The sequence below is a fragment of the Arabidopsis lyrata genome (genome assembly GCF_000004255.2).
Source record: "Arabidopsis lyrata subsp. lyrata unplaced genomic scaffold ARALYscaffold_7, whole genome shotgun sequence".
Lineage (NCBI taxonomy): Eukaryota > Viridiplantae > Streptophyta > Magnoliopsida > Brassicales > Brassicaceae > Arabidopsis > Arabidopsis lyrata.
In genome coordinates, this window is record NW_003302549.1 from 13306618 (window position 1) to 13321420 (window position 14803).

At 34.6% G+C, this 14803-nt stretch overlaps 2 protein-coding genes and 1 pseudogene across 3 annotated transcripts; 1 reads left to right on the top strand and 2 right to left on the bottom strand.

The window, feature by feature from the left end:
- The first annotated feature begins 3901 nt into the window (after positions 1-3901).
- LOC9306334 (probable protein S-acyltransferase 19) lies at positions 3902-7883 on the top strand. The gene is made up of 10 exons (XM_002868180.2): positions 3902-4038; positions 4151-4425; positions 4503-4616; positions 4717-5106; positions 5234-5302; positions 5395-5466; positions 5546-5674; positions 5761-5841; positions 6192-6392; positions 6501-7883. The coding sequence occupies exons 2-10, from the start codon at positions 4381-4383 to the stop codon at positions 7551-7553; spliced, it is 2154 nt and encodes a 717-aa protein (XP_002868226.1). The 5' UTR covers positions 3902-4038; positions 4151-4380; the 3' UTR covers positions 7554-7883.
- Positions 7884-7905: 22 nt separating this feature from the next.
- Positions 7906-9816, bottom strand: LOC9304299 (putative F-box/LRR-repeat protein At4g15060). Of its 2 annotated transcripts, XM_021017364.1 has the most exons (4): positions 8746-9816; positions 8515-8655; positions 8325-8427; positions 7906-8235 (listed from the first exon to the last, which is right to left on the bottom strand). In XM_021017364.1, the coding sequence occupies exons 1-4, from the start codon at positions 9688-9690 to the stop codon at positions 8210-8212; spliced, it is 1215 nt and encodes a 404-aa protein (XP_020873023.1). In that variant the 5' UTR covers positions 9691-9816; the 3' UTR covers positions 7906-8209. The 2 variants fall into 2 exon arrangements, with proteins under 2 accessions (XP_020873023.1, XP_020873022.1); XM_021017363.1 differs by having other exon boundaries at positions 7920-8427; positions 8746-9812.
- Positions 9817-11418: 1602 nt separating this feature from the next.
- LOC110226301 lies at positions 11419-13338 on the bottom strand (annotated as a pseudogene).
- Positions 13339-14803: the final 1465 nt, after the last annotated feature.

The following is a 14803-nucleotide window of genomic DNA, read 5'->3' on the forward strand; positions in this document are numbered from 1 at the left end:
CAGACGACACGGTTAAGAACATGTGGTACCTTTGCAAAGCAAAACGACGTCATTTTGTACTTATTGGTTGTTTTGCCGTAAGAATAAAACGACGTCATTTAAAATTTAGGGTTAAATCAAAATTAGGGTTCTTCATTTCATTAGGTTAAATTGAAATTATGGTTCTTTATTTCATTGGGAGTGAGTTCGAAGAAAGAATTAGTCCCTCGAAACACTACACGTAATCGAAGAAAACGAAACATTGCTCAAAGAAAACGATTTCTAAGCTACAATTTCGAGTTCTTGAGAAAAGAGAATGAGGTAATAACTTCAAAGCTAGATGTAGTCGTTTTGCCCTGCCTAGATGCGACATGATCGCCCAGAGGTGTCGCTGACTCAGAACCGTTATATGAGTAAGTAACACTGTTTAAAGAGATGTTGAAATTTGTTAATGGTTACAAAATTCAGGTTTGTTATTTGAAAATTGTATTGGTTCGGATTGATAAATGCAGGGGATCAGAGTTTGAGTTGAAAAAACCGCATGAAAATAGTTGGAGTTGATTTTGGCCGTTTTCTCAACATATCTACTGGCTATACTTTTTCAGTTCTACATTTTTCAAAATAAAATATGTAAAAAATAAAATTCATAATAACTTTAATATGTATTTTCTTACATCTACTCTTATCACTTTAGAAAAGGTTTACATAGTCATTGATATCTTTAAAATCTCTTTCTATGATATTCCATCAAAATTTTCTACACCAAATGGATTACATCACATGTAAATTACTAATCAGGCGATGTTTAATAAGTTAAGTATATTTCTATATATTTTCTCTGTTCTGTTTTATAAGATGTAAAATAGGTTATTTTTTTCATTCTATTAGATTTTTCCAAATTCATATGCTTTATTTAATTCACTTTGATGTTTTATGATTTTTAATATTCTGTAGTATCTTTTTTATTGGTTACATTACTTCTAATTATATATAAATAATATTTTTTAAAAGACAAAAAAAAGAATCTTAATTTTTAAGATCTTTTATTTTTAAATAGTTTTTGCGAATTTTTTAAATTTATATGTTTTAAGCAGAAAATGGAACAACGAGTGTAAGACGAACAAATATAGGTGATACTAGTCCTTATAAGTAAATTACAAAGAAAAAAAGTACAACTTACAAACTTTTGGGATATCTTGTATTCCCTGAAATAGTTTCAGATTGATGTAAATGGGCTGATTGTAGGGTTTTATGCTGTTAATTAGTTAACTCTTGACAATCTCGATGTTGAGCGGCTGACTCGTAATTTTTACGGTGTTTACTCGCTTCGAGATCCGTAATATAATGAAACAACTGAAGAACAAAACTAATGAGAATGTTGAAATAAACATCATAAAAGCTATTTTGGATTAAACACATTTACATACTCACTGGGATACATCATACAGCCGTATCTTTATTGTGACTATTTAGATGTATACCTTTTTATTTTTACCCTCATTGCTTCTTCTACCTATATGTCACATACTAATGAGATATGCATTTCCACGATACTTATAGCTTTCATAACAAAGACTTGTTAATGAACCTTACTCATAAATTCTGGTCGAAATTACTAACAAGAGAAAATCATCCATATTTTTATATTATTTTATATTTAATACAATAGATACTAGGTAGAAAAAGACTAGGTTTATTTCTTTTTTTCCAGGTTACATGCAAAAATGATAATAAAAAAAAAAATTATGTTCTTTCCACAAAAGAAGCATATGAGAAAAGCGCTTGCATTGTAGTATTGATAAAGCCCGAGTGTCTAACGTTTGTTAGTCCTTTTGATAGCTGAACCAATTTTGGTGTCGAGCAAATTCAGACCGAATTCTTAACCAAATTTTATATCTTACATTCGAGTAAAACAAAAGAAGTATTCGACTTATGTATATATATATTTTTTTAATTCTTCATCCCACTTTATTCAAAACATTCCATACAACTAATTTTTTCATTTGAACAACTTTCCAAACCATAGCATTTTTTAGATGTTAACAAATTGGACAGACGATGAAATCGAAGAATGAGCAAGTCCTACATGATTCTTTGAGTTGTGACATATCTAGTATAATTACACAAATTCGAGTTAATTCACCAGAGCAGAGTAGTATGTAAATCGAAAAATTATATATGTATTGATCACACTTAATGTATTCAAAGAAGAAGAAAAGAAGGATATGTAAACACACACAACTGGCTCAAATGACTACTGTAAACAGAGCAAGTAAACTGGAATAATTAGATTGATTGATTAAAAAGGGGTTACATGAAAGACTCTTAAATAGATAAAGATAAATTAAGCTATGAAGACTCTTAAATAGATAAAAACTAATTAAGCCTTGAAGACTAGGTCTTCATAATCATTGCAATCCATAGTGATCCTTCGCCATCTTAGCTGAAAAGAAAGCTTGAAAATAAAATCTTCCTCTCCTTGCCGAGCTTCATTTTCCATTCCCAAAGCCCATTCATTGATTTCGTCGTCCGTCCAACTTGTTTTTTAGGTGTTAAAAAAGACTCTGGTTTGGAAAGTTGATCAAATGAAAAAATTAGTTGTATTGAACGTTTTGAATAAAATGGAATGGAAAAAAAAAAATTATACACAAGTCAAATACTTCCTTTGTTTCACTTGAATATAAGATATTTTTAGTTAAAAATATAAAATTTAGTTAAGAATTCGTTATGAATCTGCTCGACACCTAAATTGGTTTTGCTTTCCAAACCATAGTCTATATCAAATATTTTATTTTACTAAGAATTGTGCTTTCGACATTGAATCGACCAGCCACTCAAATAAGGATGTTCGTTCTGGATCCTAGCTTCACGTTCTTCTGTTTTTTCCCCGGGAAGAAAGTAGTTAATGGTGGACTTAACGGAACCAAACTTCAAGCCATACATATGAATTATTGGTCGGTTCACACACTACTTGGACATACAACGGGAAACAGGAAAACCAAGACAAGTCCTTAGCTATAAAGGCAACAAATATATGGAGTAAGAAAACAGACAATGTAAATACTGTTATTATTTCCGTAATAGTACAAAACTATAAAAAAGAGCTGTACGGAAAAGCTGTACAAGAAAAAGTGATAGTAAAACTTTTAGTAACGCATTTGATAACGCTTTTATAATTGGTAACTGTGAAAGCTGTATATCATATTCTCTTTGTTCTTAGAAGATTGATGTTCTAGCTTTTGTTATTTGTTTCACGAAAATTAATTTTCTAACTTTTATTTTTATTTTATTGATTTATATTAATAAATCGTAAACTTTAAAGCGGAATGATTGAAAATAATTAACTTTTTAGATTACTATTAGTTAATAATTATTTTAAAATATGTAATATTAAAATTAATGTTCAAATAATTAAATAATAATTAAATTTTTACTATATGTCAAATCTCTAAAATATCAAACTATTAGAAACAAAGGAAATATATTGCAGCGGTACGCGATTGCCATTCAAAACCACTCTCTCTGTTTCAATATATAGGATGTTTAGGCTAAAAGCACAAAGTTTAAAAAACTAATTAATTTTTTTTGTTTTTATATTTTTATATTAAAATCAGAATTTAATATTTAATTAAATAGAGTTTAGCCAATGAAAAAACTTACTGCAGAATATAAATAGTCACAAAATTATATAAATTTAATTTTTGCATTGAAACTTGAATTTTTTTGTCCAAAACATCTTATGACAAAATAAATAGCTAAAATATCCTATAATATGAAATAGAGTGAGTAGTATTTCTCTATTTAAAAAATTTTAAATTTGTGATGAAAAAGAGAATATCAAAAGAGGTGAAATAGACACGTCAGCTGAAAGATACAGCTTTGGGTAGTAACCAGTAACCACTTTCATTTGTCCGTCTCGGTCTTTTAGCCTGTCAACGCTTTTCTATTTTGTCTTTTTTCTTTCTTCTAAAAATTCTCTCTTTTATTCCTTCCATTTTCCAATCTCTCTCTCTTTCTTCTTCCTTCTCCAGTTACTTTGGTCTCCGCCATGGCTACACAGTAAGCTTTCTCTTCCCTATTCGACTATAAATTTGCTAACTTTGAATTCGCTTAGGTCATTTCTAATTTCACATTCATTATTTTTCTCTTTTTTTAATTTAATTTATTACAGGAGTCTACTTTCCTCTTTCGTCACTTGACTATGACTGACCTACCATAGTTAGTTAGATATAGAGAGATACGAAGACAAAGAAGATATTTTCTCAGCTGGGTTTCCCTTAAATCCTTCTGGGTTTCACCAAACTGCAAGCAAAATTGTCCCTTTATACGGTTTGCGGCGGCTTTAGGGTTTCGTTTGGATTTTGTGATTCGTAAGTGTTAAAGCTTTTGGTGGAAGCAAAAATGGTTAGGAAACATGGTTGGCAACTTCCTGCTCACAAATTTCAGGTCTTTATTTCAACCTTTCTCTAATTCTCTCCAATTTCTCGCATTTGGGTTTTAGTTCATTTGTGAATATTGAACAGGTGGTTGCGATTACGGTGTTCTGCTTATTGAGTGTAGCATACTATGCGTTTTTTGCTCCTTTTGTTGGAGGACGCATTTGGGAGTATATTCTTCTCGGTGTTTACTCTCCTGTGGTATGTTACCTATTCCTCAATTGATGGTTTTCGCTGTTTGGATTCAGAGGTTATGCATATCTGATACCCTTTTGCTGCTTGTGTCTATGTGTGTTTGCAGGCTGTTATTGTTTTCGTTCTTTATGTTCGGTGTACTGCAATCAATCCTGCGGATCCAGGAATCATGTCAAAATTCGATAGGGGTGCGAACAGAGGTGATGATTTACCTGCTGCCAAAGATATCTCGAGAAAATTCGATGAAACAGGCAGTCAGCTGCAGTCTTCTCCTTCGGTTGCTTCGAGGACGTCTACTTTACCAGCAAACTCTAGCGTGAAGGGTTCTGTAGGAGATGCTCAAAGAGTGGAAGATGCTAAAAAAAATTCTTTCTTTAATCCTTTGGCGATATGCTGTGGCGTATTTGTTTATGAAGATTGTCGTAGCAAAGATGAGACGGATGAACAGCAGGGGGATAGGGAAGAAGCTCTGTTTTGCACGTTGTGCAATGCTGAGGTATTATGTTATTATGTTACAATTGCTTAGTTCCTTGCATATGTATGTTCTTAATATTGGTCTATGCTTGAGGAGTAAGAAGCAACCGCTTTATCCTTTGTTTACCTTGATTCCTTCTTTGTGACAGGTCCGTAAGTTTAGCAAGCATTGTCGAAGCTGCGACAAATGTGTAGATTGTTTCGATCATCATTGCCGGGTAAAGTTCTTATTGTTATGACAATCTTGGAGCTGATTGACTAGAGTTTTATGGGTGTGATCAATTGACACAGCTGTATTTGAATGCAACAGTGGCTTAACAATTGTGTCGGTCGTAAGAATTATATGACTTTTATATCCCTGATGGCTGTCAGTCTTCTCTGGGTACGTATATTATCCTTATACGCTATTTCTCAAGCTCACTGTTTGCTTAACCAGTAATCAATAAATCTCTCTTTCTCAGCTCCTTATTGAAGCAGGAGTTGGGATTGCAGTTATAGTGCGTGTGTTTGTTAATAAAAAGGACATGGAAACCGAAATCGTCAATCGACTTGGAAATGGATTTTCTCGGGCACCTTTTGCCACTGTTGTTGTAAGTATTCTTCTTAGTGTAAGGCACTTGCTATATGTTGTGCATCTATTGTTGATGTTTCTGATGATATCTTACGTTTTATGCAGGGTCTCTGTACTGCTGTTTCCATGCTGGCATTGTTTCCATTGGGTGAACTTTTCTTTTTCCACATGCTCCTCATTAAAAAGGTATTCTTAGTCCGGAAGAAGTCAATATCGCTTTTTTATGTTTGTAATGTATTCGCTTTACTGGTATGAATCTTGCTAAGACGGTATAAAAAGCATTCATTGTTATTTTAATTTTATAGTCAACATTGTTCCCAAAATAATTGAGTAGCACATGAAAATGCATGCTCTTCGTAGTTGGGAGGATAGAATTTGGTTTCCCTTTATGATTAAGACCATATGATCCATTCCTCTAACCTGTCTCATTGCTTAAAAGATGTGGTATATTATATATGTCCTTTACTTTGTTTGTAATTGGGTTGATCACATGTTCTAAGCGATGTGAAATCATTTTTCGTATTTTATACCAATAGGGCATTACAACTTACGAGTATGTTGTGGCAATGAGAGCAATGAGCGAGGCACCAGCTGGAGCTTCGATTGATGAGGAACTTCCTAACGTGCTGTATTCTCCCTCTGGATCTGCCACGACCGGCTTTAGTGGTGGAAGCTCCCTTGGATTACCATACAAAGGAGCCTGGTGTACTCCTCCTAGAGTGTTTGTTGATTATCAGGTATCATTTGCTTTTCCAAGAACCGTAAACATAGCAATTTCATATAGCTTCCACTGAGTGTATATTCAGTTATTGACATGTCGGATTGATACTTGTCATCTGTTACAGGATGAAGTGATTCCTCATTTGGACCCCAGAATGATTCCGTCGACCGTAGATCCAGATGCAGCTGAAACTGCAGAGAGGGGCAACAAGATTCCAAAGAGACCTGTCAAAATTAGTGCTTGGAAACTCGCAAAATTGAATTCAAATGAAGCTACAAGGGCAGCAGCCAGAGCCAGAGCATCCTCATCTGTCTTAAGACCAATAGAAAACCGTCATTTACATGATGATGAGCTTAGTTCCAGAAGTGGCACCATCAGTGTAGTCAGCAGTGTAAGCACAGAAGCAAATGGGGCTGTGTTGAGTAAAGAAATAAGAACCAATGATCCAAGGTTGTCTCATTCTAGAAACTCTTTTGCTCCAAGCCAAGGTAGTCGGGACGAGTATGACACGGGGACCCATAGTGTGAGCAGTTTCAGCAGTCCAAGTCATGTTCATGAGACCGTCACACTTAGTCCTCTACCCCAGTATCATACAGCTGGCCACCGCTTCACTGCAGTGGCTGCGTCAAATTCTTCCCGGCCACCTCTTAATCCAGCAACTAATCACATGATCCACTCAACCTTTGATGAAAAGATAATGCAGAAAGGAAACCACGCTGATCCACTGCTTCTCCCTGCTCCTGCAGCTTCTCTTCTGAGAGATGTGAGAAGAACATCAGTTGTTTGGGACCAAGAGGCAGGTAGATATATATCAGTTCCTGCAACAACATCTGAGCCAAGAACCAGATTATCCTCACAGAACCAGCCAATTCCTAGCTCACACATGGGTAACACTCAGAATCCAAGACCCGTTGTTCATCCGCCTCAAGATTCATCGTCTGGAAGGGCTCCACCTCCGCAGCAGCAAGGAGAGAGACTGATGTATACAGGTGACTCAATATTCTTTGGAGGGCCCCTGGTAAATATCCCGAATAGAGATAGCCTAAGACACGATGGAGACTCGGGAAGAGAGGGACAAGACAGAATGACATTGACATTGCCTCGGGAAGCTAGATTCAAAAGAGACACAACCTCAAACCAGCTTCCAGTGTTTGCTCCTGTAGGTACCCGCAAGTAAACCATCACTTTGTCAAGGCTTATATCTCGCCGATCTAAGACTGACAGGACAAGGACAGGTAGCTTCTTGAGGGTCAGAGTTAGCTCAACTGTTGCAGGAAAGTCTCAAGGATTGATACGATTGTGTGAATCTCTTGGATTTGTGATCGAGAGATTTAAGGATGAGTTGATGAGGTAGAAAATAGAATCCTTTGTGATAATTTCTTCCACGGGTTCGATATTCTTAGCCAGATATGACTCTTCATAATTCCCTTTAAACAACCAGTATTTGTTGTATGACTCCATGAATCTCTCTAACCTCTTGCTTTTATGATCATTACATTCACTACTTCATGTCTAGTATTTCTAAGCGTAAACTTCAGACACCTTTTAACTAGTGATGTAGTTCTTGATGTGTTACATCTTTTGTCACATAAATTATAAAGTCGCAACAAATGGCTTTGTCGAAACAAAGGATTCTTCTAAATTCAAAGATCTAAAAAACTTCAAAACGATAAACAAACCCACTGTTTATGATCATCAAGATTCATATAATTGCAAGTGAGAATTATAGTATATGAAAAAACATCTACTGATTAAAATCTTCAATCAAATACGAGTTGGCATGTTGTTGAACTTCGAGAAGAAAGTAACAACTCCTGGATCATCGTCTTACGTTTATCCTCTGTCTCTGGAGTAGTAGACTGAAACAAGATTGTCGCAGTCTTTAAGCAACAAGCATTTCTCATAATATATTTAACCAGCTCTATCTCTTTCTGCGATCCATGTATACCTGTCCACTTGAAAGTTTCGAGACTCGACCTCAAACATTCAGGAACATAGTTCAATTGATTCTCCAAGCAAACCAGTGGATCCACACAACTATCTTTATGATCCTGAGATGTTCAAACATGCGAGTTTGGTTTAAAGATTAATTGCATTAGTATAAACCAAAAGAAAAGGACTCTATCGAAAAAGCTTACATCGTTCAGATCGATCTCTAGCTCTCGTAAATTAGGAGAATTTTCGAGAAACCGGACAAGTAACTTTGACCAATTTGCATCACATGGACAAAGCTTGAGATTCTCAAGCTGGTTGAAGACAATACCCTCACTATATAAAGCCTGTACACGATAGAAATAGAATCAACAAAGATTTAACCTCAATATAAAGTGTTCATAAATGAGAACTATAGATGGATGAAAAGAAATTACCTCTTCCTCTTCCGCGTTGACTCTTACGCATAATGAAAGCCGCTTGACAGATGTGATTGATGTAACAAACTTGCTGATATCAGGGAATGTCGTTTCGATATCCGCCACCTCTAACTTAGACATATCTTGAAAATCATAGGAGTAGCTATCCTCCTCTGTAACTAATTTGAAATACTTCAAAGAAGGAGTGTTTACAACAAGCTCATCCATATCAACATCTCTTGGTATCTCTAGGGCTAGTCTCCGCAAGGACGGGATCGTTACATTCACTGTTCGAAAAATCTCGGACTCACCCATATAGTCCATTGACCATCGTTCCAAAACTAGATCCTCAAGAACAGGGCAACAACTAAGAAGTCGGTGAAGCGAGTTTTCATTTAAATGTGAGTAAATCACACGTCGAAGGAGCAAAGCTTTTAAGGAGGGAAGATAAGCCGTACGAGGAACATCCACGGAGATCTCATCGCCTATCAGATTCAAGACCACTAACGATTTGCAGATATACAAACTACTCGGCAAACTAGTAGCACGGCACATACAACGAAGGTTGAGGCTTAACTCACGTACGCAGCAAGAAACTGCTATTACAACCCACAGTTTGATATCTTTAGGTTTAAAGATTCCTGTTGGTATATTAATAAACTTGAGACGGAAGATTTCTATGGCGGGAGCTCTATGTAGTGGCAAATTTAGATGAATAAAAGCACGTAACCTCTGGAGTTCAGAGGATGATTGATCGGTATTGTCGTACTCAAGTTTAGGTAACCACATCCAAAGAAACTCCCATCGCTTCGATAAAATACTTGTGCTTACGGCAGTTCTTGTTGGAAGAAATTGTAGTACCTTTAAGAGCAATTCATCAGAAAGCTGACTGATCTTGTCCATTTCTTCGCAGTTTCCAAGATTTTTTGTTGATTTTAACCACGGTGTGTTTATCAGAGACATAAACACCGACTTGTAGAAGAAGAACAGAGGCGACGAATGATAACAGAGAGGAACCGAAGAAAACCTAATAAAATCTTTGTTTGGGCCGGGCTCTTCTAATATATCCTAGGGCTTGGGCCTTGGGGTAGACAAAAACTCTTTAGTCATTTGATTAATTATTTTGATGAATAATTATGGAAATAATTTTATTTTTATAAGAAACTTTTGGGTCTTCCAATAAACAAGTGGGCCGTCCTCACCAAAAATAAAATAAACAAGTGGGCCGTGGTCATTTTATATAAATGATCTTGAAATAAACAAGTTAGCCGTGGTTGAAATAAACTAAGTTAGAGCTGTTGTGTGACCAAAGATTTTGTTCATGGTCGTTTGCCCGTCGCTAGCGATCAGTGACTGCATTCAGCGACCAATCGAAACGACTGGTCGAAGCAACTGGTCGCAGCAACCAACAATCTAAATTTTTAGTCGCTAACTTTTTCAGCGATCTAAAATGACTGATCGCTGCAATTAGTCGCTGGTCGTCAGCGACTGCGAAACGAACAATTGTGACTATAAAAAATATTTAACTAAAATTAATTTAGTTTAACAAAAAAAAAACAAAATACTGTAAAGTAAACAAAATAAAAATAAAATAAACTTGATTTTAATTACAATGGTTTTTTTGAAATTAAAACTTTCATGAAATAATAATTTTAAATTTTAAAAAATAAAAAATATGTATTTAAATTTTTATAATTAATTTAAAATAAGTGAATTATTTAATTAACTATTAAAAAAATTAGTTTCTTAAGAATGTAAAGTATATAACTTCAGTTTTTGTGAAATTAAAATTTTCATGAAACAATAATTTAAAAACTAATTTTTTTTTTTTTTTTTTAAATACTGGTCGCAGCGACTACCAAACGAACAACGCATCGACCAATCGCAGTGACTGTCAAACGAACAACATAAGCAACGCTGGTCGCAGTCGCTAGTCGCCATGGACTAGTAAACCAACAGGGCCTTATTTAATGTTTTTGCATTTGATTCGTAAAACAAATGCGAAATATATATAACTTAGTGGAGACAAGAGTGGTAAGTTTAGTATCTCTCAAGGATCTTTTGATTCGGTAATGGACTTTAGACTTTAGTATCTCCCAATGATCTTCAGTGAATTAGTATTATAGTATAAGACTCTAAGATGTGTAATAAATCTGGAGGAGCTCTTCAGATTCTTGATTCCAGAGTTATTGGGAGGTTCTTAATTCAGCAAAAGAGTTCCTCAATGGGAACAACTTGGTTTTAGCTTTAATTACTCTCTTCCTTTTTATTTACTAAGTGTATTTTTCGCTGCGCACTGGTTATTTTTTTGTGTTAGTTTACAAAGGTTTCATGATGTGAGAATCCTCCAATGCATCTATGAAGCCCTAATCTTTTTACTCAAACTAGCGAGACCAAGAGCCTTAAAATGGATATTTCCAGAATTTTCACCATGTTCACTATGATCCATTGCAACGCCGCGACTTCTCGTTCAGCTTCATCTTCTCATCTGGAAGCTCCAAGTCGGACAAAGTATCAACATATGAATGCACACTCTTTTCTATCTTCTTCTTCCTCTCTTTGACAATCTTCCTTTGAGCATGAATCAACAGAAGCAAAACGTCTCGCCGCTCTCTCAGCATCTGGAAAAGTTCTTCCCATCTCTTTCCAACTCTTTTGCAGAATCAATTTAGTAAACTTAGGCCAGTCGTTAAGGATGTTGAATCTAAAATATATAAGAATTAGAAATAGCTCAACGTAGTGTAAGAGTTGCAGACTGCAAAAACACCACGTCCAAAAACAAAGTAGTATATTTCTTTATAGGTTCTACAATGAAGAATAAATTTCATACTCTTATTGTTTTTTTTCATACTCTAATATAAAAATCGCTCTGTCGAAGCCAAAATCTAAAAGTTGAGAAGAAACTTCCAAGTTTCATATAAATGAACACATTATAGTAGTATGAGTTGTTGAACCTCGAAAAGAAAGTAACAACTCCTGGATCATTATCTCACGTTCATCCTCCGTCTCTAGAGCAGACTGAAATAAGATTGTCGCAGTCTTTAAGCAACGAGCATTTCTCAAAATATATTTTGCCAAATCCATCACTTTTGGCGATCCATGTATCCCTGTCCACTTGAAATTTCCGAGGGTCGACAACAAACACTCAGGAACACAATTCAGTTGATTCTCCCAGCAAACTGGTGGATCCACACAACTGTTTTTATGATCCTGAGATCAATCATAAAAGCTTGGCTTAAATATTATAGTAAATCAAACCAAAAGAATATGTCTATAACCAAGAAACTTACATCATTCAGAGAGACTTCGAGCTCTCGTAAATTAGGAGAATCTTTGAGTAACCGGACAAGTAGCTTTGACCAATTTGAATCGCATGGACATAGCTTTAGATTCTCAAGCTGGTTGAAGACAATACCCTCATGATATAAAGCCTGCACATGATGGTGAAGGAATAAACCTTAATAAAACCTGGTTTAGTGTTCTAAAATGAGATAATGGATAGATAGATGGAAACAGATTACCTCTTCGGCATTGACTTTTACACATAATGATAGCCGCTTGACGGATGTGATTGATCTAACAAACTTATCGATATCGAAATAATATCCGCCTCCTCCAAGTTAGGCATATCTTTAAAATTGAAGGAGTAGCTATCATCAACACCCTCAGTTTCATATTCACCCTTATAATCCGTAATTTTGAAATACTTCAAAGAAGGAGTGTCTATCACAAGCTCATCAAACTGAGAACCTCTTGATATCTTTAGGGTTAGTCTCAGCAAAGACGGGACAATTACACTCAATGTATTAAAATAGCGACTATACTCCTCAAGACCAGCTCGTTCGACAAATAGATTCTCGAGAACAGGGCAAATTGAAAGAAGTTCCTGAAGAGAACTTTCATATGAGTAATCTACACGTTGAAGGAACAGAGTTTTTAAAGACGGGAGACAAGCCATACGAGGAAGAACAGCCACGAGAATCTGGTCTTTCAGTTTCAAGATCACAAGCGATTTACAGGTATACAAACTGCTCGGCAAGCTAGTAGGATTGCGCATACAAGAAATGTTGAGGTTTAACTCACGGACGCATCGGGAAACAACAATTACAACCCACGTAGTGATATATTCAGGTTTAACTATTCTCGGCCAAGTTCGCTCTTTTCTCAACTTGAGACGAAAGCTTTCTATGACCTGAGCTTTATGTAATGGCAGATTCAAATAAATAAAGTTCCGTAAACTTGCTAGTTCAGGCACTGAATCATTGCTATGAACGTACTCAAGTTTAGGCAACCACATCCAAAGAAACTCCCATCGCTTCGATAAAATGCTCGTGCTTGCAGCAACTTTTGTTGGGAGAAACAATAGTACCTTCAAGAGCAATTCATCAGGCAATTGACTAATCTTATCCACGTCTTCACAATCTCCAAGGTTCTGTTTTAACGAAGCTTCTTTTATGGTTGACATAAACACCAACTTGTCGAATATGAAACAAGGCTTCTGTCTGTCTGCGCAACCTAAAAGAAGAAGAGCGGAAGAAAACCTAATAAAATCTTGAATTATGGTATAAAGAAAATCGAGGATATTAGGGCCGGCTCTAAGGTGGTATTATAGCCTTATAGGTTTGTGATTTATATAGAGTTTTAGGGACTTAACTCTATTTTATTTACAAAGAATCTACTGTTATTCAATCAAGATTTTTAAAAATTGTGTTAAAATTTTGTTTTATTAGTTTTAGATTTGTAAAAAGTAATCTAAAATCTTAATAAAATATGGAATTATTAGATTCACACTTTTATAAAGTCAATAAAATTTTTGTATTATTCAATTAAAACAAAAGAATCTATGATTATTAATGAATTAAATTATTATGTTACTTATTTATGATTTTATATATTTTTTTCACAAAATAAAGTCATGAAAAGTATCATCAAAGTAGAGAGATTGTAAAATTATTTTGTAAACATCATTCGCTTGTTTTTGCATATTCTTTGCTGCTATACCCATGTTCTAAAAATAGGCCGTCTAGGGGATATTTTGTCCAAATCGGTAAAAAAATTAGTAATCCGAATTTTTGTCCGCCTAGACGGCATCTAGCCCAATTTTTTTTTTTTTTACAATTTTTTCCGGATCTAAAATTCAAAACGTTCATTCTTATGTTCATAATTTGTATAAAAATCATAAATTTTTATTTGGTGAGTTGTATAAAAATCATAAATTTGACTTTAAACTCTTGTTTTAATGTGTTTAATGCAATTTTAAAAATAATAATAGATTAGATGTTTTTAAAATATTAAATAACCTTAAAACTAATTCCCGATTAATCTCTGTTTAATTTCTGATTTCTTTGCTAGGCGTTAGGCCCACCTTCAACGCCCGATTATAGCGATTTTTTGAACACGGGCTACTACTGATCCTAATTTCACCGGCTAGGATATGTTTGTTCAAACTGCTGTGATTCCCTTTTTTATTTTTGCTTCACTGGGTATCTCAATCATCTCCTTCTCTTTATCGATTACATTATTTTTATATATTCAATTCAGTCTCATCCTCTCCAGCACTATAGATTATATTGATACATCCGATTTACATAAACAAAAAGTTGTGGATTTATTCCAAGCATTTTTTTTTTTGTCACGATTCCATTACACAACTTCTCGATTGTTTTTCTTACTTGTTAATACTCTTTCTCTGTTTCACATCTACATTGCAACATTATTCTACACCTTTTACTGCATCGTGCTCTTCTTTGAGGTCACTCCCCATTTCCCTTGTCCTTTCATTACAAAACAAAGACATGTAAACTCTTTGGCAAAACTTTTTGAGAATACGCAAAAGTTATTTGGAGAATCTTTTCAAAATTTTAAAATCTGTAAACTTTCATTTTATTTTATCTTTTAAACTAAATTGGTTTAGTGGTTATTTAAATTTCGATTGACTCGTTTCATACATAGATTCTTTATAGTATCTCTTGAAAAAAAGAATCTATGTATGAAACGAATCAATCGAAATTTAGATAACCACTAAACCAATTCAGTTTAAAAGAAAATTTTTTAAAATCAAATAAATTTAAACTCA

Coding starts and splice junctions, on each gene's coding strand:
- LOC9306334 (XM_002868180.2), top strand. CDS start 4,381: ATGGTTAGGAAACATGGTTGGCAACTTCCTGCTCACAAATTTCAG. Junction 5,675..5,760: donor CACCTTTTGCCACTGTTGTT/GTAAGTATTCTT, acceptor CGTTTTATGCAG/GGTCTCTGTACTGCTGTTTC. Junction 6,393..6,500: donor GAGTGTTTGTTGATTATCAG/GTATCATTTGCT, acceptor CATCTGTTACAG/GATGAAGTGATTCCTCATTT.
- LOC9304299 (XM_021017363.1), bottom strand. CDS start 9,690: ATGTCTCTGATAAACACACCGTGGTTAAAATCAACAAAAAATCTTGGA. Junction 8,656..8,745: donor TCAACGCGGAAGAGGAAGAG/GTAATTTCTTTT, acceptor TATCGTGTACAG/GCTTTATATAGTGAGGGTAT. Junction 8,428..8,514: donor TAGAGATCGATCTGAACGAT/GTAAGCTTTTTC, acceptor TGAACATCTCAG/GATCATAAAGATAGTTGTGT.